Here is a 23,461-nt window from a genome sequence, read left to right as displayed (position 1 = left end):
CTTTTCTTATTTGTACCTTTCAATTTGTTAATCAGTGGAATAAGATGTAGAAGAAGATGGAGGGAAAGTAATATGATACTAACAGTCTATTTCAAAATCACAAGCAAATTACCTGTGGTTTTTTGTTTTTTTTTCCTCCACCCGAGGATATTTTTCCATTGATTTTTAGAGAGAGTGGAAGAAAGGGAGAGACAGAAATATCTGTCTGAGAGAGACACATCGATTGGTTGCATCCTGATAAGGGCCCTGGCCAGGAGGAGCCTGTAACGAAGGTATGTGCCCTTGACCTGACTCAAACCCAGAACTCTGGTCTGCAGACCGACACTCTATCCAGTGAGCCAAACCAGCTGGGGTGCAAATTACCTTTTTAAAAAAAGCATTTAAAATATTGAACTTAATAATATGCATACTAAACTGATGGCTGAAACTTACTTTGAAATGAGTCAAAGTAAAAAAGTAATTGATGGATGACGAAGGGGATGGATAAGTAGATACTGTATGTAATAAGGCAAACACAGTAAAATGTTCATTGCATAATCTAGTGGGTAAGTATTTGGAGGTTCACTATATAATTCTATATTTTTATATGTTTGAAATTTTTCATAATGGGGAAAATAAAAAACATATACTCTTAGTAGACATAGGATTATTGTAAACCACATAGTTAATTTTGCTGGGGAATCGCAGACAAGTTACTTAACTTTTATTTTTTTATTAAACATTTTTTTTTTTTTTTCCAGAGAGAGGAAAGGAGAGAAGGAGAGAGACAGAAACATGAATGAAAGAGAATCATCCATCAGCTGCCTCCTGTACACCCCCTACTGGGGATTGAGCCCTGATGGGGATCAAACCGGAGACTCCTTGGTTCATGGGAAGACTCAATCACAGAGCCACACTAGCTGGGCAACAACTTATTTAAATTTTAAAAGTTCATCTGGCCCTAACCAGTTTGGCTCAGTGGATAAAGTGTCGGCCTGCAGACTGAAAGGTCCCACGTTCGATTCTGGTCAAGGGCATGTACCTGGGTTGTGGGCACATCCCCAGTAGGGGGTGTGCAAGAGGCGGCTGATCGATGTTTCTAACTCTCTGTCTCTCTCCCTTTCTCTCAGTAAAAAATCAATAAAATATATATTTTTTAAAAAGTTCATCTGAATAATGGTTGATGTTTTGCTTAAATAAGATACTAATATTGTGGTGTTCAAATGAAATCATGAATGTAACAGCACTTGGAAAAGCATAAAGCGCTCTAAAATAAAAATATAAGGCATTACTATTGGGAAGGATGAGTGTTTGACCAATTATACACCATGGATCTATGTGTTCTTGACAACTCCCTGTGTAATACCATTCACACTATTTTTTTTTTTTTTTTTTTTTTTGCATTTGGAAGTACAAAGCAATCATTTCCATAACAATTTCTGTCAAATATTTCTCAAATATTTGTGAAAGACTTAGATTCCTATTCTGAAGGAAAGAATCATTCTGTCTTTGCAAACTTTAATATTTTTTCTTGTTTTATTTATAGACTGCCAAGGTCTCCACGTAAGGCAGAGGGAATCTTCTCTGTGAAACACTGGACAGGCGGATGCCGAATGTCTGCATTATACTATGGAGTTCGAACTTCAGAAGTCTTGGGGTTAAGCAGTAACATTTACTCTGTAAATGATTATGTCTTCGCTTGTCCTCTATGACTATCACAAACTGATGAAACACCTTTTTAGGTCTTATGAGTTTGGGTCACACCATTTTCCGGATGCTTTGGCAACTGAAACAGGTAAGATTGGGCTGGGTGTTGTGGGGAAGGGAAAGAGCTAACCTTTCCCATTCTCTAGTCCTTGCTTAAGTTAAATATCTGTGCATGTACAGATTAGATTAACTAATATAGGTTGTTTTATGAAACAGGATTGAACCTAAAGAAATGCTTTAATTGTTACATTTGGTTTTTAAAACTATAGAGATCTTCACTTTTATTTTGTTTGAGGGTTTATTTATTTATTTTAAGTATATTTTTATTTATTTCAGAGAGAGGTGGAAAGAGAGAGAAACATCAATGATGAGAAAGGATCATTGATCAGCTGCCTCCTGCACGCCCCCTACTGGGGATCGAACCTGCAACCCAGACATGTGCCCTTGACTGGAATGGAAACCAGGAACTTTCAGTTCGCAGGCGGATGCTCTATCCACTGAGCCAAACTGTTTGAGGGTTTAAATTGATGTTATGTTTGAGAGTACAATTTGAAGATAGTGGATAGCTTCTTTTTTTTTTTTTTTTTTTTTTTTTTTTGGTAAGAAAGCATTTATTTGGTAAAACACAGAGTAGAAGAAGTAATTCCTAGAAGAAATGAGCTTAGGGAACAAGTTATAGAGGTAAAGGATGGGCCCTTGGAGCTTGGGAGTGAGGAAGCTAATGGTAACCTGTCTGGGGCAGGGAGGAAGTGGGGTAAAGGGAGAGGGAAAGAAAAAGAAAAAGGCACTGGTGTATTCCAGGTAAGGAGAGCACCTGGATAGCTTCTTTATGTTTCACTTTCTCTATTGAATATCGTAAGTGATTTTAACTCCGTGTGTATGTATGCTGATGGACTTACTGCTTTTTCTAGGGGCCTATGAAACATGGAACCAAACTCTCTGAGGACTAAAGTCCCAGCTTTCTTATCTGATTTGGGGAAGGCCACATTGAGGGGAATAAGAAAGTGTCCCCGATGCGGCACATACAATGGAACCCGGGGACTGAGCTGTAAAAACAAGACGTGTGGAACTATATTCCGCTATGGTGCACGGAAGCAGCCTAGTGTGGAAGCTGTCAAAATCATAACAGGCTCTGATCTGCAGGTCTACTCAGTGCGGCAAAGAGACCGGGGCCCCGACTACAGATGCTTTGTAGAGCTAGGTGTTTCAGAGACGACAATCCAAACAGTAGATGGGACGATCATCACTCAGCTGAGCTCTGGACGATGCTATGTCCCCTCCTGCCTGAAAGCTGCCACCCAGGGTGTTGTGGAAAACCAGTGCCAGCACATCAAGCTGGCAATAAACTGTCAGGCAGAGGCCACCCCTCTGACTCTGAAGAGCTCTGTCCTGAATGCAATGCAGGCCTCCTCAGAAACCAAGCAAACCATCTGGCAGTTGGCCACAGAACCCACGGGTCCACTCGTCCAGAGAATTACTAAAAACATTTTGGTGGTGAAATGCAAGGCGAGCCAGAAGCATAGTTTGGGGTACTTGCATACGTCCTTTGTGCAGAAAATCAATGCCAAAAGCTTGCCTGAACGCCGTTTCTTCTGTTCCTGCCAGACTCTGAAGTCGCACAAGTCGAATGCCTCCAAGGATGAGGCAGCACAGAGATGCATTCATTTCTTTGCTTGCATCTGTGCCTTTGCCAGTGATGAGACATTGGCTCAGGAATTCTCAGACTTCTTAAATTTTGATTCCAGCGGTAGGTGGTATGGTGACACACTCTGTTTTACTAAAATGACAATGAAAGTGTTCCACTGATGGCATTTGGAGATTGTCCTAGCGACCTTCAGAAGCAGTTGCTAGATAATTCAGATGAAAAGCATTCTTTTATTTATTTATTTATTTATTTATTTATTTATAATATATTTTTTAATTGATTTTTTACAGAGAGGAAGAGAGAGGGATAGAGAGTTAGAAACATAAATGAGAGAAAATCATCAATCACCTGCCTCTTGCAACCAAAGTACATGCCCTTGACCGGAATTGAACCCAGGACCCTCCAGTCTGCAGGCCGATGCTCTATCCACTGAGCCAAACTGGCTTCAGCAGCATTCCTTCTTTTAATCCCAGTCATCATTTGCATAAAGGTTGTTTGGTTGGTTGAAATTAATGATCAAGAGACTTGAACATTTTCATTGAGACAATAAATCTAGTAAAGTTAACTTTGCTTTGATTTTTTTACTCTTCCACAGATACCCTATTTAACAAAAACAAAGAACAAAAATATTCCCTTTCATTTTGGCTTGTTTATTTTTTTATTGTCTATGAAGATAGAGAAAACAAGTACCCGGATTAAAAGAAAACCTTTTGCCGAAATCGGTTTGGCTCAGTGGATAGAGCGTTGGCCTGAGGACTGAAAGGTCCTGGGTTCGATTCCGGTCAAGGGCATGTACCTTGGTTGCGGGCACATCCCCATTGAGGGGTGTGCAGGAGGCAGCTGATTGATGTTTCTCTCTCACCAATGTTTCTGACTCTCTATCCCTCTCCCTTCCTCTCTGTAGAGAATCAATAAAATATATTTAAAAAAAAAAACTTTTAAGTTTCTAAATCAAGTTTTTTTTGTTGTTAACATTTTTTTTTAAAGAGATTTTATTTTATTTTATTGATTTTTTACAGAGAGGAAGGGAGAGAGAGAGAGAGCTAGAAACGTCGATGAGAGAGAAACATCGACCAGCTGCCTCCTGCACACCCCCCACCGGGGATGTGCCCGCAACCAATGTACATGCCCTTGACCGGAATCGAACCCGGGACCTTCCAGTACGCAGGCCAACGCTCTATCCATTGAGCCAAACTGGTTTCGGCACAAATGTCAGTATTTTAATCTTTCTTATGGCTGAGTAGTATTCCATTGTAAATATGTACCATATCATCTTTATCCAATCATCCGTTGAAGGACACTTTTGTTGTTTCCATGTCTTGGCTACCATGAATAATGCTGCCATAAACATAGGGGTACATATATCTTTATGAATTACTTTTCCAATTCTTTGGGTAGGTACCCAGAAGAAGGTTTGCTGGGTCAGATGGTAGCTCTAGTAATTTCTTGAGGAACCTCTGTACTGTTTTCCACTGTGGCCTTGTCAGTTTTCATTCTCACCAGTAGTGTATGAGGGTTCCTTTTTTCCACATGCTCTCCAATACTTGCTATTTCTTATCTTATTGAAAATAACCATTCCAAATGTGAGGTGACATGTTATTGTCTTTTTGATTTGCACTTCAAATGAACTTTTTTAATGTAGACAAATCACTTCATTGTTTGGGGATTTGGATTTTTTTTTTTTAAATATATTTTATTGATTTTTCACAGAGAGGAAGAGAGAGTGATAGAGAGTTAGAAACATCAATGAGAGAGAGTCATCAATCAGCTGCCTCTTGCATACTCCCTACTGGGGATGTGCCCGCAACCAAGGTACATGCCCTTGACCAGAATCGAACCCGGGACCCTTCAGTCCTCAAGCTGACGCTCTATCCACTGAGCCAAACCGGTTTAGGCGGATTTGGATTTTTATAAGTTCATTTTTCTTTAAATAGAGACCCATACTTCCTCCTGGGTAGTATTAATAATTCAGGAATATGTTATAATTTTAGGTCTTAAAGAGATTATTGTGCCCCAGTTGGATTGCCATTCAGAATCAACAGTATCAGCTTGTGAGTCTACTCCATCTAAGGTGAAGAAGAGGAAAAAGGATGAAGTACCTGGTAAGAAGCTATTTGGTTTGTTTATGATTTTTTTGTGTGTGGGGGGTTGTTTTGTTTTTTTGGTTTTTTTTATGGTTTTATCTTTAGAGACTGTTTTATGTGTTTCACTGGATTTCAGCAATGATAAGAATCAGTTTTTATGTGTTTCTTTTTCTGAAAAAAATTATATCTTCCAGTGATATTTCTTTCTCCAGTCAAGCTAAGAATTGGTTTTACTGATTAAATATAAGATCAAACCAAACTCAGCTCTTATTATTGAATATGTTTGTTCATCCCTTAAACATTCAGACTAGTCTTAAACCCTAACCTGCCTTTGGACAGTGTTAGAAGGTTTTCATCCATAGAATGTTTTTAAAAACTTGTGACAATAAGTCATTATCTTTTCTACATTAATATAGGAATATAGTTTATTACTTGAAAATAACAAGTAATAATACCACTGTCAGTTAAGGACCCTTACAAATCAATATGAAATTGTTGAAGTATTCTAATAGATAAGTGTCAAAAGACATAGGCTTTATTTATTTATTTTTTAAAATATATATATTTTATTGATTTTTTACAGAGAGGAAGGGAGAGGGATAGAGAGTTAGAAACATCGATGAGAGAGAAACATCAATTAGCTGCCTCCTGCACACCTCCCACTGAGAAGTGTCCACAACCAAGGTACATGCCCTTGACTGGAATTGAACCTGGGACCCTTGAGTCCACAGGCCGACGCTCTATCCACTGAACCAAACCGGCTAGGGCAAGACATAGACTTTAAATAAAGAAAAATTTTTACCTGGTTTGCAAATGTGGACAAAACTCCAAACTCAATGGTGAAGAGAGTTCTCCTCTGCAGGCCTGGTCACCCCCAAAAAGGAACCCTCATACACTACTGGTGAAATGCAAAAATTTTAGAAATACAAAAATTAAAATAAGATACTTTTTGCTACCAAATTAGCAAGTATTTTTAAAATTATGAGACCACAGGTAAAGGAGGTGAAGTTCAGGCTCTCTGGCATGGCTAGTGCAGTGTAAATTGCCATAATTATCTGTTAAGAACCTGAAAAATACTACTATTCATAGGGATAATTGTTAAAGGTGAATCAGGTGATTATGCACAGGAGTTTTAGTGCTGGGAAGTTGGAGAAAGGGAGATAAAGTGACACGATCACTTTCATGTTGTAAGAGTTAATTCTAGCAGCAGTGTGTTGCAGAGATTGTTGTTAAATGTTTATTTATCGGTCTTTCCCAGGAAATCTTGAAATTTAAATAGTAAAGTTCTTTTCCTTTGATGCAGTAATCCACTTTTAAATAATCATTTTTTTTTTTTTAAATATATTTTATTGATTTTGTACAGAGAGGAAGGGAGAGAGATAGAAAGCTAGAAACATCGACGCGAGAGTCATCGATCAGCTGCCTCTTGCACACCCCCTACTGGGGATATGCCCGCAACCAAGGTACATGCCCTTGACCGGAATCGAACCCGGGTCCCTTCAGTCCCCAAGCCGACGCTCTATCCATTGAGCCAAACCTGTCTCGGCTAAATAATCATTTTTAAGGAAATAATGCTCGGTACAGGAAAAGCATTTTATCCAGAAATGCTCATTTTATCATTATCCTATATAATAAAGAGGTAATGTGCAAATTGACCATCACTCCAACACACAAGATGGTCACCCCCATGTGGACACAAGATGGCTGCCACAAGATGGCCAGCAGGGAAGGGCAGTTGTGGGCGATCAGGCCAGCAAGGGAGGGCAGTTGGGAGGGACCAGGCCTGCAAGGGAGGGCAGTTGGGGGTGATCAGGCCTGCAGGGGAGGGAAGTTAGGGGTGACCGGGCTAGCAGAGGAGGGCAGTTGGGGGTGACCAGGTCTGCAGAGGAGGACAGTTGGGGGGAGGGGGGAGGACCAGGCCAGCAGGGGAGGGCAGTTAGGGGTGACCAGGTTGGCAGGGGAGTGGTTAGGGAGTGATCAGGCTGGCAGACAGAAGTGGTTAGGGGCAATCAGGCAGGCAGGCAGGCAGGCAGGCGAGCAGGCGAGCAGTTGGGAGCCAGCAGTCCTGGATTATGAGAGGGATCTCAAATTGGAGAGGGTGCAGGCTGGGCTGAGAGACACCCACCCTTGTGCATGAATTTTGTGCACCAGGCCTATAGTCTATATAAAAGCCTAAGCAACTGTTAAGACTTGATGACTGGCCAGCTGCTATGATGCACACTAACCACCAGGAGGCATATGCTCAATGCAGGAGCTGCCCTCTGGTTGTTAGTGTGCACCCATAGCCAACCTCCTGCTGATGGCCAAACTCCTGCTGTCCCTCCCCCTAGCCTGCCTGGGCAAGACTGGGTGAGATGGCCCCGATTGGCCCAATTGCTGGCCAGGCTGAGAGACTCCACCAATGCAGGCCTCTACTTTATAATATTAAAAAATTAGAAACAATTAAGCCCAACCACTATGGATAGTTAAATGAACCAAGATAAAACCACTTGCTAGAATATCAGGCAACCACTGAAAATGATTACATAGAATTTGGAGAAATTTTTAGGTCACTCAGGTAGCCAGACAAAGTACAGAATTGACTTTGTGATAAACATGAATATTTTTTAATATTATTATTTCCCATGCTATATTTGAAACATACATTAAAGATTCATTTATTTGAAAAATTTTTTTCCCCCTAAATCTAGCAATCCTGGTAAAATCAGTTACTTAAAAATCACAAAAACCAGCAAAATAATCTATTCATAGAGAAAAAAGGAAGATAATTCACCAGAAAATTAATAGTGTTTGTCTGAGAGGTGGAAACAATGGGTGAAATTTTTTTTTCTCTTTCACTTCTGGTTTCTCCCACTTTCCTAGATTTTCAGAAACTTAAAATGTTATATATAAAGGCTAATTCTAAGTTATAAATTAGGATTTATCAAAGCTAACTTAGAAATTATCAAAGACTTTTCATGTTTTAGACTCTTTAGAAATGAATATAGAATCTATTTATATTCTACAGGCATGTTATTAAACACTGTAATGATTTATGGTTTAGGTGCACAGACGAACAGTTCACTGTTGCCTCAGGATGCACTGAACAGTAATCTAAGGAAAAGTGGCCTGAAAAAGCCTGTGGTTGCTTCTTCATTAAAAAGGCAGGGTAAGTATCCCTGCCCCAGGATAAGCTAAAAAGGTTGGAAATCATCCGAAAGAAGGTAAAAACAATAAATCCAAAGAAACATTGCATGGTGTCCTCAAAGGAATGTTAAGATAAACTCTAGTAGGCACTGAGGACGAAGTCTGTCTTGTCCCACGGGTCTCAAATCATGCTCAAATGCTCAAAACTAAATTGTAACCCAGCCAGTGCTGCTCAGTGGTTAAGCATTCACCAGGACACAGATTGATTGTTATTCAGAGCACTTGCTCAGATTGGGGACTTGATCCCCAATAGGGGGCATGCAGGAGGCAGCCAATCAGTGATTCTCTCTCTTCATTGATGTTTCTGTCTCTCTCCCTCTCTGAAATCAATAAAAATAAATTAAAAACAACAACAAATTGTATTGTTTAAGTAACAAATCCAACAAAAATTACTGACATGGTTTGGTAGAGATATTTTGTAAGGATTTCCCCTCTTGTTTATTAGCCATATGCACTTAATATGGAGATTTAAAATTATTGTTTTTTAAAGTATGTTTTTATTTATTTCAGAGAGGAAGGAAGAGGGAGAGATAGAAACATCAATGGTAAGAGAGAATCATTGATTGGCTGCCTCCTGCATGCTCCTCCTCCTCCTGCTGGGGACTGGGCCCTCAGCCTAGGCATTTGCTCCTGACCGGAATTGAACCTGGGACCATTCAGTCAGCAGGCTGACGCTCTATCCACTGAGCCAAACCAGCTAGGACAGCCAAAGTTGAAGAAGAAACATGTTTATAATTATTCAGTGATAAACATTTGTTGAGAAAGACAAATAATATAATCGGTTCTCCACAGTTAGTGAAGTTCTGAATTTATGAAGACAGAATAACTAAATTTGAACATAACATATATTTATATATGCATATATATATCTTTTCTACTGAGAATAAGCTTAGTTAGCTATTTGGGGAATCAACCTTTTATAAACCTCTACTTATATATTCTGTAAAAATAGTTTAGTTCAATTTTGGTAGTATTGATTGAATACTTGCTAAGATATTATTGGCCATGTAATATGATTGGGTGATTAAAAACTAGATATCATCTCTGCCCTCATATTCTGATTTTGAAGATGAATACATAAATATAATACAAGACCAAATCTAATTAAGAACTTACACATTCCAGAAATAAGTGTCTTTGGAAGGTCAGTAAATAAACAAATCAACTGTATCAGGTAGGTTTTCTACAAATTCTTATCACTTTCTTTGGCACAAAGAAGAAAGAAAATAGCTTTTAATCTAAATTACCACTATATACATTTACCAATGAGAATTTTAATTTCAAATGGATAGTAGTTATGGCATTAGAAATGTGAAAACATTTCAGGAGAAGGAATAGAATAGAATATTTCCTTATATACAGACATATTAACCAGAAATAGGACTAATTTATAGATCTCTAAGAGCCATTATATAAGGCCATTCTTCACTTTGCAGTTTATTGTTAAAAGGCTGCAAACTTTCTGTGGTTACTAATCTTGGACCTATTAGTATCTCAGAGCTTTTCATTTCTTTTTTTCTAAATGGATTCTTTGGAAAAACAAATTCTGGAATCTTCTATTTTACTTATTTTCTTTGAATTTCAGCTTCTTGTTCTTTTTTTATCTGTGCAAATGCCTTAAAGTCTTCAAACTTCAATTAACTGTTTCTTTTGTAAGAAAAAAATAACAGTTACTAAAACGTTGTTTTGTTTTTACTAGCCTGCAGTCAGCTGTTAGATGAGGCACAAGTGACCTTATCCTTCCAAGACTGGCTGGCCAGTGTCACAGAACGCATCCATCAAACCATGCACTATCAATTTGATGGTAAGTATTGGTCACCCAACTGGGCTGTTGCTGAAAGTAGGATAAGTTAAAGTAATTGTGCTAGAGTTCTCTATTGTTGTTTTTTTGTTTGTTTTGTTTTTTAAATATTTTTTTATTGATTTTAGAGAGAGGAAGGGAGAAGATATAGATGGAAACATCAATGATGAGAGAGAATTATTGCTCGGGTGCTTCCTGCACACTCCCTACTGGGGATCAAGGCTGCAACCGGGAATCAAATCTTGACCTCATGGTTCAAGGGCCATCACTCAACTACTGAGCAACACTGGCTGGACTAGAGTTCTCTCTGTGTTGTCTTTGTTGGGCATGTGCCCTTGACTGGAATCAAATCTGGGACCCTTCAGTATGCAGGCTGATGCTCTATCCACTGAGCCAAACATGCTAGGGCGAGTTTTCTGTTTTGATAGAAAAAATAACTGGGCCCTGACTGGTTTGGCTCAGTGGATAAAGCATCAGCCTGTGGACTGAAGGGTCCCGGGTTCGATTCTGGTCAAGAGCATGTACCTTGGTTGCGGGCACATCCCTGGGAGGGGGTGTGCAGGAGGCAGCTGGTCGATGTCTCTCTCTCATCAATGTTTCTAGCTCTCCATCTCTCTCCCTTCCTTTCTGTAAAAAATCAATAAAATATATATTTTAAAAAAAATCCTACAGAACTACCTGGCCAGTTTCGCTCTGTGGTGAGTGTCGACTCATGAACCAAGAGGTCCCCTGTTCGATTCCTGGTCAGGGCACATGCCTGTTTGCAGGCCCAATCCCCAATAAGGGGTGTGCAAGAGGCAGCCAATTGATGTCTTTCATCGATAGTTTCTATATCCTCCTCCCTTCCTTTCTCTCTAAAATTAATAAAAAACATAGTTATAAAAAAATCCTACGGAACTAAATTTTGAAGTGACATTATGATTTAATACTATGACAACATAGATAATTCCTTATAACATTAATTCATTGAACAAAGCTGCCAGATACTTTCATAAGCATAGCCATTGCAAAGTGCAAATGAACAGTTTCAACATTACACTTTTAGTTGAAATAACTGTGCTTCCAACTAGGAGCTCTCAAATTTCTGGCATAAAAATTTGGTCTGTTTTAACTGAATGAGTTTCTTCTTATTTTCTACAGGCAAACCAGAGCCACTAGTGTTCCACATTCCTCAGTCTTTTTTTGATGCCCTACAACAGAGAATATCTATTGGAAGTACAAAAAAACGGCTTCCCAACTCCACTACAGGTATGGGATTTTTTCTTCAGCAATAGCCACAGATGTCTTCCCTGTATTTCCAAAAATAGGGAATTATGTTTGGAAGTATCATGTGGAATTTTCAGAATTAGGACTTCTAGCTGCATGCTGAGAGCATGAAGCCTTAGCCAGTCAGCTCTTGGAATAATGATCTCATTTTTCAGTGCAACCCCATATTTACTCCAGCACAAGTAAATGAAACAATTCAGAAAGCACAGACTTGGTAAAAGAACAATGAAGTGCAATGAATGTGCCCACCAAGAAGTTTGATATTTTCTAGATATGAATCTATTTCAACAAAAGCATTATAGACTCCAATCATTATTTGGCTGGCTTCTTGGAGGCATATTACAGTATATGTCAAAAACTAAAACTTGCCCAGCTGGTATGCCTCTATGGTTGAGTGTTGACCTATTAACCAGGTCATGGGCACATCCTTAGGTTGCAGGTTCAATCCCCAGTAGGGGGTGTGCAGGAGGCAGCTGATCAATGATTCTCTCATCATTGATGTTTCTTTCTCCCTTTCCCTTCTCTGAAATAAAAAATATATTTAAACACACACACACACCCCTAAAACTTATTTTTTTGTGACTCCTAATTTTTGATGAAGACTTTAGAGTTATTCTTAGGCTTGGAACACTTTATCATTACATTATTCTGGTACTTATTTCTTGGTTTTACATAATGTCTTTCTATTAGACATCTCAACATACTTATTGGGTAGAAAAAGGAAATAAGGGAGAGAAAAGGAGGAAGAAAGAATTACTCAGTAATGACAGCTAGAAATCAATTCTATTTCTTCAACAAATTTATTTGATGAGCCTGGCCAGTGTTTTTCAGTGGTTGAGTGTCGACCTATGAACCAGGAGATCATGATTCAATTCCTTGGTCAGGGCACATGCCTGGGTTGTAGGCTCAATCCCTGGTAGGGGTTGTGCAGGAAGCAGCTAATCAATTATTTTCTCTCATCATTGATGTTTCTATCTCTCTCTCCCTCTCCCTTCCTCTCTGAAATTAGTAAAAAATAATTTTTTAAAAAATTGTTATTTGATGATATAATACCGTTTCCCCGAAAATAAGACAGTGTCTTATATTAATTTTTGCTCCCAAAGATGCGCGAGGTCTTATTTTCAGGGGATGTCTTATTTTTCCATGAAGAAGAATACGGTACACATTTATTGTTAAATGAAAATAAAGGAAATTTATTACCTGTATACGGTACTGTAGTACGGTAGTTGTCAACACAAACCAGACAAACTATGAATCCTACAGTATTAAGAATTTACTCATTTATTCAATGACAATCATGTCATCATCTTCTGGAACATCATCATAACAATCCAATTCCTGAATTTCCTGGTGAATTTCTTGACTCCATTTCTTTTAGAATCAGTGGACCAAATCTCTCATGTTTAGCAATAGCATTCTGAGACAGAGCCTAGGGGGGGCTTTATTTTCGGGGGGATGCCTTATATTTCACTCAGAAGGAAACCTGTAAGTAGGTCTTATTTTCCGAGGATGTCTTATTTTCGGGGAAACACGGTAGGGACTGTTTGAAGTTTAATTCTGTATTTGAATAATGCAAGCTGTGAATCACTATGTTTAGAGCTATGAAAATCTTTGTCTTCACAGCTTGTCTTCCTGACCTTTCAAGCAAGGTTGATTCTTTCTTCCATTTTAAACTTTAGGCCTAATACATTAGTTTTAACTCACCCCTTAGTTAGTTTTGCAGACATTCAGTGGAACCCCTTTATAATCCTGCAGGTAGGGCAGTGGATTGGCAATCATGCCATGCAATTAAAATTTTAAGGACTATAATTTGAACTCTGATGATATATCTAAATTTGTAAGAGGTGTAAAAAATTGTTTTATAATGGAGTCTGCATATAGTTTTACAAAAAAATCCACAAAAAACAAGTTTCTAAGGTAACAGAAATAAGTAGCATCTTGAAGCATCAGAGACTTCATATAGTAGAAATTTTTTTTAAAAATATATATTTTATTGATTTTTTACAGAGAGGAAGAAAGAGGGATAGAGAGTTAGAAACATCGATGAGAGAGAATCATCGATCAGCTGCCTCTTGCACCCCCCCAAATGGGGATGTGCCCTCAACCAAAGTACATGCTCCTGACTGGAATCGAACCTGGGACCCTTCAGTCCGCAGGCCGAGGCTCTATCCACTGAGCCAAACCAGTCTCGGCTAGTAGAAATTTTTATCACTTGATTTGTCACATTTATGTCAAACCCTATTATATATTTGCCTCTAAAATTTCCTTCTGGAATTTTCTGAGATTCTGTAAGGAAAGAATAATACTGCACTGAATTCTCTAGAAAGTGGGTAACAAATAGGGAAAGAGAATGTTATGTTTTGGTAGGCTAATTTTGTTCTCTTTTTACATTGAAGCTTTTGTTCGAAAAGATGCCCTGCCATTGGGAACCTTTTCCAAGTATACCTGGCATATCACTAATATCCTGCAAGTTAAACAAATCTTAGATACCCCTGAGGTAAGAGTTTATTTCTATAATAGTGGGAGGGCAGAGAGGAGAAGAGAGGGAAGCAAGTTCGGGAAGTATGTTTATACCAATTCCTTGAGTTACAGACACCAAAAAGAATTCTATTTTTCATATTTAGATTATTCAATATAACATAGACACCCACAACTGAAACCTGTTCATGTTGGCCAATGTCACCCCAATAAATTTAATAAACAAAAGATTTAAAAAAGAGATTATTCAGAAATATTCATGGCTTTATAGTGCTGACTCTAATTTTAATGGGTATTCCCTAGAGCTTGAAAAGGTATCTTAAATTAGAGTATTCTTTTTCTTTGCCTTTGGGATCAGAAAGCAGGAATGATTTTTCCTATATATTAAATAATGATCTATCTATGGTTAGCCCTAAATTAACTAAAAAATATGTAAATAATTTGGGACTTCACACCATTTGTGAAATGAATGGGCCTAGCACAATTAATTGCTCCTCCCTAAACTGCAATTTAGTTCTCATTAGAAAAATGACCCTCAGTTTGTGTTCTTTTTCTCAGGGAAAGATATTTTAAAACATTTCTGTCCAGCAGACCCCGAAAATGTGAGGGTTTTCCTTTCTTACAATAATGGAATATTGTAGAAAATTCAGTATAATGTGATTTGATGTGTTAAGAGAAGCTTATTTTCAAGATATTGTTATGTTCAGAAGAAGAATAAGTTGCTTGGTAGCTGTTATGTTCAGAAGAATCAAAGGCCTAGTATGTTAGCACTAAAGACATTTGAGGAACTTCCTTAAATGCAAGATATCAGAGAGGCAGCTTCTATCCTGGAATAAGTGGTATTTAGGGAGGCACTGTGCAACCCAAAGCAAAGTGAAGTGAGGGAAAAGAGCTAATGATCATTGAGCTTCTATCTGTTGGGCGTTATTTACCTGTATCACCTCATTCATGTATTTTGCAGATGAGAAACAGGCTATGAGATGCTCACCCTGCTGTTTAGTGGCAAAGACAAAATTCAGTTCAAGTTCTGTCTGGCTCAGTCCCAAGGATGGTGTGAAGCTCACAGGATGGTGAGGTCAGCTGTAGGTGCTATCAATAGAGTTTTTAGGAGAATGTTCTAGCAGATAAGCAGGGGAAGGGAAAAAAAACAAATTTAGAGCAGGTCTATGCCAGTAGTGGTCCTGTAGACATAAAGATGTTGGGGTTCATATTAAAGTTATAGAGAAAAAGGGAAAGCCAAGATATGAATGGTATAAGGAAAACAAGGCAGATTTGTTGACAGGATTTAATTGAAAATGCAATGGGAAATTTTAATTAATTTGGTTGTGCTTAATGAGGAACAGTGAATACATAAACAATCTTTTCTCATCCAAGTGTTTGTCTATTTTGAAAGTTTTTCTTTCTCACCTTTCTTGGTATTGTCTCCATGTCCAGATGCCCTTGGAAATTACCCGAAGTTTTATCCAGAACCGGGATGGGACGTATGAGCTGTTTAAATGCCCTAAAGTGGAAGTAGAGAGCATAGCAGAAACCTATGGTCGTATAGAAAAACAACCAGTGCTGCGACCCTTGGAACTAAAAACTTTTCTCAAAGTTGGTAAGTGATTGGTGGTTTCAATAGTGCATCTTCCAGTGAAGGTCAACTATGTGCAATACATTGTCCTAGACTTTGGATCTTGACCTTAAAGAAGGCACATTAATTCATCTTATAAATATAATCGTGAGATAGGGTATTTTGTTTCATTTGAGCCAGGGCTTTAGAAATAAAATTATAGAACAAGTATTCATGGGGGGAAGGGAAGCAATGGTAAGATATGCACACATATAATGCCTTAATAAAAAAATGAAAAAAAAGTAAATATTCAATATAGAGAAATCATAGATTTTATAAAGAAGAAAAATAACCACCTGTAATTACACCCACCAAAAACAGCATCACCATTAAGATTTTGGTAAAACCTTTCCAGACTCTTTTCTGTACGAAGTGTTTCTAAAACATGGGATCATACCTCTTTTTCCTTAAAAATAGTGTCCCCTTGCCAAAACCGGTTTGGCTCAGTGGATAGAGCATCGGCCTGCAGATTGATGGCTCCCAGGTTCGATTCCGGTCAAGGGCATGTACCTTGGTTGCGGGCACATCCCCTGTGGGGGTTGTGCAGGAGGCGGCTGATTGATGTTTCTCTCTCATTGATATTTCTGGCCCTCTATCCCTCTCCTTTCTTCTCTGTAAAAAATCAATAAAATATATTTTTAAAAATACAGTATCCCCCCAAAAATGTATACATACTTGGAATAATTATTAATTCCAATCAGTTAAATATGAAAAGAAACAGAACTATCAGCTGTTTGAAGTGTGTATACATTTTTGGGACACTCTGTATATGTGTAGGAATATAGTCACAAGAATTTGACAAAATAATTATAATGTCTAAATTTCTCCTAAAAGAATAAGTACACAATTAGGTAAGTGAATGAGGCCTGCTTGATAGATGGTAATTTATGGTAATTTAAATTATGGCTGGCATTCATTCATTCATTCATTCATTCTTCATTCAACAAGTCTTTATTGAGTGCCTATTATGAACCAGGCACCATGCAATACTGGGGTACAGTGATGAGCAAAAGTGATATAGCTTACTGTCTTGGAAAAGATGATAGTCTAATCATTGGAAAGAGAGGTGAGTATTAGATGGCTAGAAGTATAGGCTCTGGAGTCCAAAACTGCCCAAAGTTAAAGTCATGTCCACCTACTAGTCGTGTAACTAAGCAGGAAGACTCCATCTATCCTCACCTCAGTTTATTCAGCTGTAAATAGGGATCACAGAATCTGTCTCTTAGTGAGTTGCTGAGCATTAAATTAACGCATTTTAAATCACTTAAGATAATACCTGGCACAGCTTTTCCCTGTGGGAGCCACTGGGTAGAGAGGAGCGTGGCCCTCTCCTCTCTCCGTCATGGCGTGTGCTCGTCCACTGATATCCGTGTACTCTGAGAAGGGGGAAACATCTGCAAAAATGTCACTTTGCCTGCTGTGTTCAAGGCTCCCATTCGACCAGATATTGTGAACTTTGTTCACACCAACTTGCGCAGAAACAATAGACAGCCCTATGCTGTCAGTGAATTGGCAGGTCATCAAACCAGTGCAGAGTCCTGGGGTACTGGCAGAGCTGTGGCTCGAATTCCCAGAGTCCGAGGTGACGGAACTCATCGCTCTGGCCAGGGTGCTTTTGGAAATATGTGTCGTGGGGGCCGCATGTTTGCACCAACCAAAATCTGGCGCCATTGGCACCGCAGAGTAAACACAACACAGAAACGATATGCCATCTGCTCTGCCCTCACCGCCTCAGCCTTACCAACACTGGTCATGTCTAAAGGTCACCGTATTGAGAAGTTCCTGAACTTTGGTGGTTGAAGATAAAGTTGAAGGCTACAAGACCAAGAAGGCTGTTTTGCTTCTTAAGAGACTTAAGGCCTGGGACAATATAAAAAAGGTCTATGCCCCTCAGCGAATGAGGGCTGGCAAGGGCAAAATGAGAAACCGACATCGTATCCACCGCAGGGGACCTTGTATCATCTATAATGAGGACAACGGTATCATCAGAGCCTTCAGAAACATCCCTAGATGTTACTCTGCTTAATGTAAGCAAACTGAACATTCTGAAACTTGCACCTGGATGGCATGTGGGCCGTTTCTGCATTTGGACTGAAGGTGCTTTCCGCAAGTTAGATGAGCTGTATGGCCCTTCGTGTAGAGCTGCCTCCCTCGAGGGTAACTACAGCCTTCCCATGCACAGGATGCTCAGTACAGACCTGAGCAGAATCTGGAAAAGCCCGGAGATCCAAAGAGCCCTGCGTGCACCACGCAAGAAGATTCACCGCAGAGTCCTGAAGAAGAATCCACTGAAGATCCTGAGAATCATGTTGAAGCTGAACCCATATGCAAAGACCATGCGCCGGAACACCATTCTTCGTCAGGCCAAGAACCACAAGCTTCGGCTGGATAAAGCAGCAGCAGCACTAGAAGCCAAGTCAGATGAGAAGCCTGTGGTGGGAAGAAAGCAAAGAAGGCTGTGGGCCCTAAGAAGCAGAAGAAGCCTTTGGTGGGGAAAAAGGCTGCAGCTGCCAAGGAACCAGTAGCTGAGAAGAAGCCCGCAGAAAAGAAACCCACCACAGAGGAAAAGAAGCCCGTGGCATAAACTTAAATTGTTTATTCCAGAACAGTCAAGTCACTTTACTTTGGACAGCTAATTTTGAATAAAAATATGATCAAAGGCAAAAAAAAAAAAAAAAAAAAAAAAAAAAAAAGATAATACCTGGCACAATAGGTGCTTATTAAGTGCTACTTGTTATAGTTGTCATTATTATTAAATTACTAGAGGCTTGATGCACAAAATTTGTGCAAGACTAGGCCTTCCTCCCCCAACTGCTGGCACCGGCTTCCCTCTGGCATTCAGGATCTGGGCTTCCCTCACAGCCCCAGCTTTGTCCAGAAGGACATCCGGTCTAATTAGCATATTGTGCTTTTATTATTATAGAATATACAAATATTTTAGTATTTACATAGTACTATAAAAAATATTTTTTAAAAATATATTTTATTGATTTTTTTTTACAGAGAGGAAGGGAGAGAGAGAAAGAGCTAGAAACGTCGATGAGAGAGAAACATCGACCAGCCGCCTCTTGCACACCCCCTACCGGGGATGTGCCCGCAACTAATGTACATGCCCTTCATCGGAATCGAACCTGAGACCCTTTAGTCCGCAGACCGACACTCTACCACTGAGCCAAACCGGTTTCGGCTATAAAAAAATATTTTTATTGATTTCAGAGAAAGAGGAAGAGGGAGAGAGAGAGAGATAGAAGCATTAGTGGTGAGAGAGACTCATTGATTGGCTGTGGACATCAAGCCTGCAACCCAGGCATGTGCCTTTTACTAGAACCGAACGCAAGACCCTTCAGTCCACAGGCTGATGCTCTATCCACTGAGCCAATCTGGTTAGGGCTATAAAAAATTTTTTTATTTAATATAATATAAAAATAAATTATTTTATTAAAAATAGACAAAGAGCCGAGACCGGTTTGGCTCAATGGATAGAGCGTCGGCTTGGGAACTGAAGGGACCCGGGTTCGATTCCGGTCAAGGGCATGTGCCTTGGTTGCGGGCATATCCCCGGTAGGGGGTGTGCAAGAGGCAGCTGATCGATGACTCTCTCTCATCGATGTTTCTAGCTCTCTATCTCTCTCCCTTCCTCTCTGTACAAAATCAATAAAATATATTTTAAAAATAAATAAATAAATAAATAAATAAAAATAGACAAAGAGCTTGGCTAGTGTGGCTCAGTGGTTGAGCATCAACCTATGAACCAGGAGATCATAGTTCAATTCCCTGTCATGACACATGCCCAGATTTCAGGCATGCAGGAGGCAGCTAATCAATGATTTTCTCTTATCATTGATGTTTTTATCTTTCTCTTGCTCTCTCCCTCTCTGAAATGGATAAAAAATATACTTTTAAAAATAAACAAAGAACCCATAATTATCACTAATCAATTATATGAATTTGAGCTAGCAGAGATATTACTTATTTAAAGTCTTACATAGCTTTAAAATGAATCATGTAAAGTTTAAAAAAAATATATTTTATTGATTTTTTACAGAGAGGAAGGGAGAGGGATAGAGAGTTAGAAACATCGATGAGAGAGAAACATCGATCAGCTGCCTCCTGCACACCCGCTACCAAGGATGTGCCCACAACCAACGTACATGCCCTTGACTGGAATCGAACCTGGGACCTTTCAGACCGCAAACAGACGCTTCACTGAGCCAAACCGGTTTCGGCTATTTTTTTTTTTAATATGTTTTTATTTTATTTCAAAGTATCAACCTTGAACAAAGTCATATATTTCTCCGGCAAAATGGGTTTATTTAGAAACAGCAAAGTATTGCAGTTCAGGACCTGCAAACCATGTGCAAGTTCAGAGAACAAAAGGAGGAACTCTTCTTTCATAGAGGAAATGGGGCTGTTTAAAGGAGATTGTTAGAAACAATGAGTTCCTTGGAGAAAATGGGGAGTTCAAAGTATAATGACTTTATATTTATTTCAGAGAGGAAGGGAGTGGGAGAGATAGAAACATCAGTGATGAGAGAAAATTATTGATTGGCTACCTCCTGCAGGCCCCACACTGGGAATTGAGCCTATAACCTGATCATGTGCCTTAACCAGGAATCGAACCATGACCTCCTGGTTCATAGGTTGACTCTCAACCACTGAGCTATGCTGGTTGGGCTTTTTAAATATTTGATTTTAGAGAGAGTAAGGGAGAGAGTTGCCTTTTGTATGCTCCCTGACCAGGAAATGAACTCACCACCTTTTGGTGTATGGGACAATGTTCCATCCAACTAAACCACCCTGTCAGGACTTTTTTTTTTTTTTACTAGTCTCCCTTTTAATCTCATCCAGCTGTCCTTTCCTCTCAGTCTGGGCTCGCCTTATGATTCTTTTGGCCCTTTTTCTTATATCTCAGTCTTATTTTATTCAAGGATGCTAGACAGTTCCCTGAAATTTTCTTTTGAATAGATATAGTAATTCCTCTTACTTTCCCTTGATTCTTGTTGTTTTTCCTTGTTATTTTTTTCTCATATAGCTTTTTAAAAAAAAAAAAAACATAGCTTTTTTTAAAAAAATATTTTATTGATTTTTTACGGAGAGGAAGGGAGAGAGAGAGAGAGCTAGAAATGTCGATGAGAGAGAAACATTGACCAGCTGCCTCTTGCACACCCCCTACCAGGGATATGCCTGCAACCAATGTACATGCCCTAGACCGGAATCGAACCTGGGACCTTTCAGTCCGCAGACCGACGCTCTACCACTGAGCCAAACCAGTTTTGGCTCATATAGCTTTTTTAAAAACTAACTTTTCTTTATCTTTTGTACTCCCAAACAGAGTGAGATCTGTCCAGACTCAAAATTAGAAATTGTACTAATTCCGCCGGGACCGGTTTAGCTCAGTGGATAGAGCTTCGGCTTGGGAACTGAAGGGTCCTGGGTTCGATTCCGGTCAAGGGCATGTACCTTGGTTGCGGGCATATCCCCAGTGGGGAGTGTGCAAGAGGCAGCTGATCAATGACTCTCTCTCATCGATGTTTCTAACTCTCTATCTCCTTCCCTTCCTCTCTGTACAAAATCAATAAAATATATTAAAAAAAAAAAAAAAAGAAAGAAATTGTACTAATTCGTTGTTTTTTTTTTTGTTTTTTTTGTTTTTGCCTTCAGGCAACACTTCCCCAGATCAAAAGGAGCCAACCCCTTTCATCATTGAGTGGATCCCAGATATCCTTCCCCAGTCCAAGATTGGCGAGCTGCGGATCAAGTTTGAGTACGGTCACCACCGGAATGGGCATGTGGCTGAGTACCAAGACCAGCGCCCCCCTCTGGACCAGCCCTTGGAACTGGCCCCTCTGACCACCATCACTTTCCCTTGAGACGAAACAGTGGAGTGTTTTGCTGCTAAATTTGCACATCCCTATAAACCTTGACAAGTTTAAATACCAGTTAGGTTCTTTGTGAACTGCTTTTAGCTAAGATGCAATTTCTTACCACATCCAACTGGATTCTGTTGAAGAAAAACTCTGTAAATGGCCTTTTTGGTGCTGCTCTGTATAGTCCTCATTATAGATGGGGTGATATTTCTGGCTAGAGTGTTTAAAGGAACAAAAAGAAAACTAGCGCATTTTCTTTCTTAAAGGATTCACCTTTATAGTTTGTCTCAACCTTTGAAATAGTTAACAACACCCCACCTTACACTAACAATGTGGAAACGTTAATAACATCCTGGTTAGGAAGAACGTAAAGGACCATTCTGGCAGAGCTCCAGTCATGCCCTTTTATTCTGATATCAAATAAAGCACAGTGTCTTAGTTTTTCTAAACTATACCTCATGTTGGCCTGATTTTAAAATTATACACCGTTGAGATGAATTTAGGTTACAGTGAAATAGGAAAAAGATGTCCAGGTATCAAGGGAATATTGACAAATCAAACTAATGCTTGTATTTATTTCCTTTCTTCTTGAAAAAGGGTAAAACCTGGTAAAATTTACTTCCTTTCTGAGTTCATAAATCACAGAATGGAGCTTTGAAAGACACAGAAGTGGAAGCCTGTTTTCAAGGAGAAAAGGGAATGAACATGGAAATATATAGGAATATATAACTACTATGTGCCAGATACTTTTATTTGCATTCCTGCCTAATTACTTTCTTCATTTAGTCTTCATTATTCTTCTGGGCCCAGCAATCCCAGTCACATAAGTCCACCCCATCTTTCATTGATTCCTATGTCTATCTGTCAATAACCTGCCCATTCCTCTAGCCTACATGTGCATACATATGCATGCACACACATCACACACACCAGCCCCAGCTACTTAACAGATTGCAAACTGTGTATATGATAGAACCTGACACTGTTCTGTCAGTGCCAGGTTCTATGTCAGAAAGAGCCCAGAACTTTCCTCCACTAGAACCCAGGGAAAGACCACTCTATTTGCTAAAGGTGAGGAAATGGGCAGGGGCTGCCTTCCTCTAGTCCTTTGAGTGCACTGGACCCTCTCAATCACAAGACACAGACAACACACACACACAAAACCCCCACAAAGAACAGCTCTTGTGTTTAGTGAATTTCCCTAAGATGGACCTGCCTACTTCAACCTATTTTTTTTTTTTTCTTATTTTCTCCCAGATTCTGAGTTCCTAGTTTTCCTCCTTTGCATTTTGTGGTATTTTCTAATATTTCTAATTTGATATTCTTGTTAAATCTCCTTCCAGACTTTGTTCCCTGTCTGCCTGCCTTCCCATCTTCCAGATCTTACTACCATCCCACCTGCTTCATCAAGGGAATAGAATGACTTGTTTTACAACAGTTCTTTAATGTGCATAGGAATCACCCAGGAATTTAGAGAGAACACATATTCTGATTCAGAAGTTCTAGAGTGGGGTCCAAGGTTCTCTATTTGTATCATCAAGCTGGATGCAGAAAGTACTGAATTGTAGAGACACTGCTAGACTGCAGACTGACCACCTTTCATGCCACTAATGGGGGCAGGACTGGAGGCCAATGTCAGCAAACAGTTGCTCTTGCAGGTGGCTTAAGGTACTAGTTAGCACATAGCTAGATGTATCGAGGCAGTGTATTAGTGTGAGCTGCTTTATGGCATGCTCCCATAAAGTTTCTCCTACTGATGGAGGGGCACTGGTCTTGCTCCTTCAATCTAGTTCTAACTCCACAGCCCCAGAAGTAGACAGTGGGTATATAACCATA

General features: G+C 39.4%; 1 protein-coding gene and 1 pseudogene across 3 annotated transcripts in view; both read left to right on the top strand.

Annotated features, from left to right (window-relative positions):
• Window positions 1-22,077, top strand: part of LOC311631265 (uncharacterized protein C2orf42) — a 28,059-nt gene extending 5,982 nt beyond the window's left edge. Inside the window, exons 1-10 of one of the 2 annotated variants that reach the window (XM_084901201.1) lie at window positions 152-272; window positions 1,526-1,774; window positions 2,598-3,433; window positions 5,323-5,433; window positions 8,459-8,563; window positions 10,301-10,405; window positions 11,543-11,650; window positions 14,065-14,165; window positions 15,581-15,743; window positions 21,420-22,077. In XM_084901201.1, the coding sequence (XP_084757327.1) occupies window positions 2,611-3,433; window positions 5,323-5,433; window positions 8,459-8,563; window positions 10,301-10,405; window positions 11,543-11,650; window positions 14,065-14,165; window positions 15,581-15,743; window positions 21,420-21,628 (1,725 nt within the window). In that variant the 5' untranslated portion in view covers window positions 152-272; window positions 1,526-1,774; window positions 2,598-2,610 and the 3' untranslated portion in view covers window positions 21,629-22,077. Of the gene's footprint in view, window positions 1-151; window positions 273-1,525; window positions 1,775-2,597; window positions 3,434-5,322; window positions 5,434-8,458; window positions 8,564-10,300; window positions 10,406-11,542; window positions 11,651-14,064; window positions 14,166-15,580; window positions 15,744-21,419 lie in introns of those variants that run through there. The other variant, XM_084901200.1, reaches the window with a different exon arrangement.
• On the top strand, window positions 15,868-18,450 carry LOC311631271 (large ribosomal subunit protein uL4-like; annotated as a pseudogene). Its single transcript has one exon. The product of its transcript is annotated as a large ribosomal subunit protein uL4-like (transcript).
• Window positions 22,078-23,461: the final 1,384 nt, after the last annotated feature.

The sequence above is a fragment of the Pipistrellus hanaki genome (genome assembly GCF_964339955.1).
Source record: "Pipistrellus hanaki genome assembly, chromosome: 12".
Lineage (NCBI taxonomy): Eukaryota > Metazoa > Chordata > Mammalia > Chiroptera > Vespertilionidae > Pipistrellus > Pipistrellus hanaki.
This window is presented reverse-complemented; position numbering and strand designations above follow the sequence as displayed.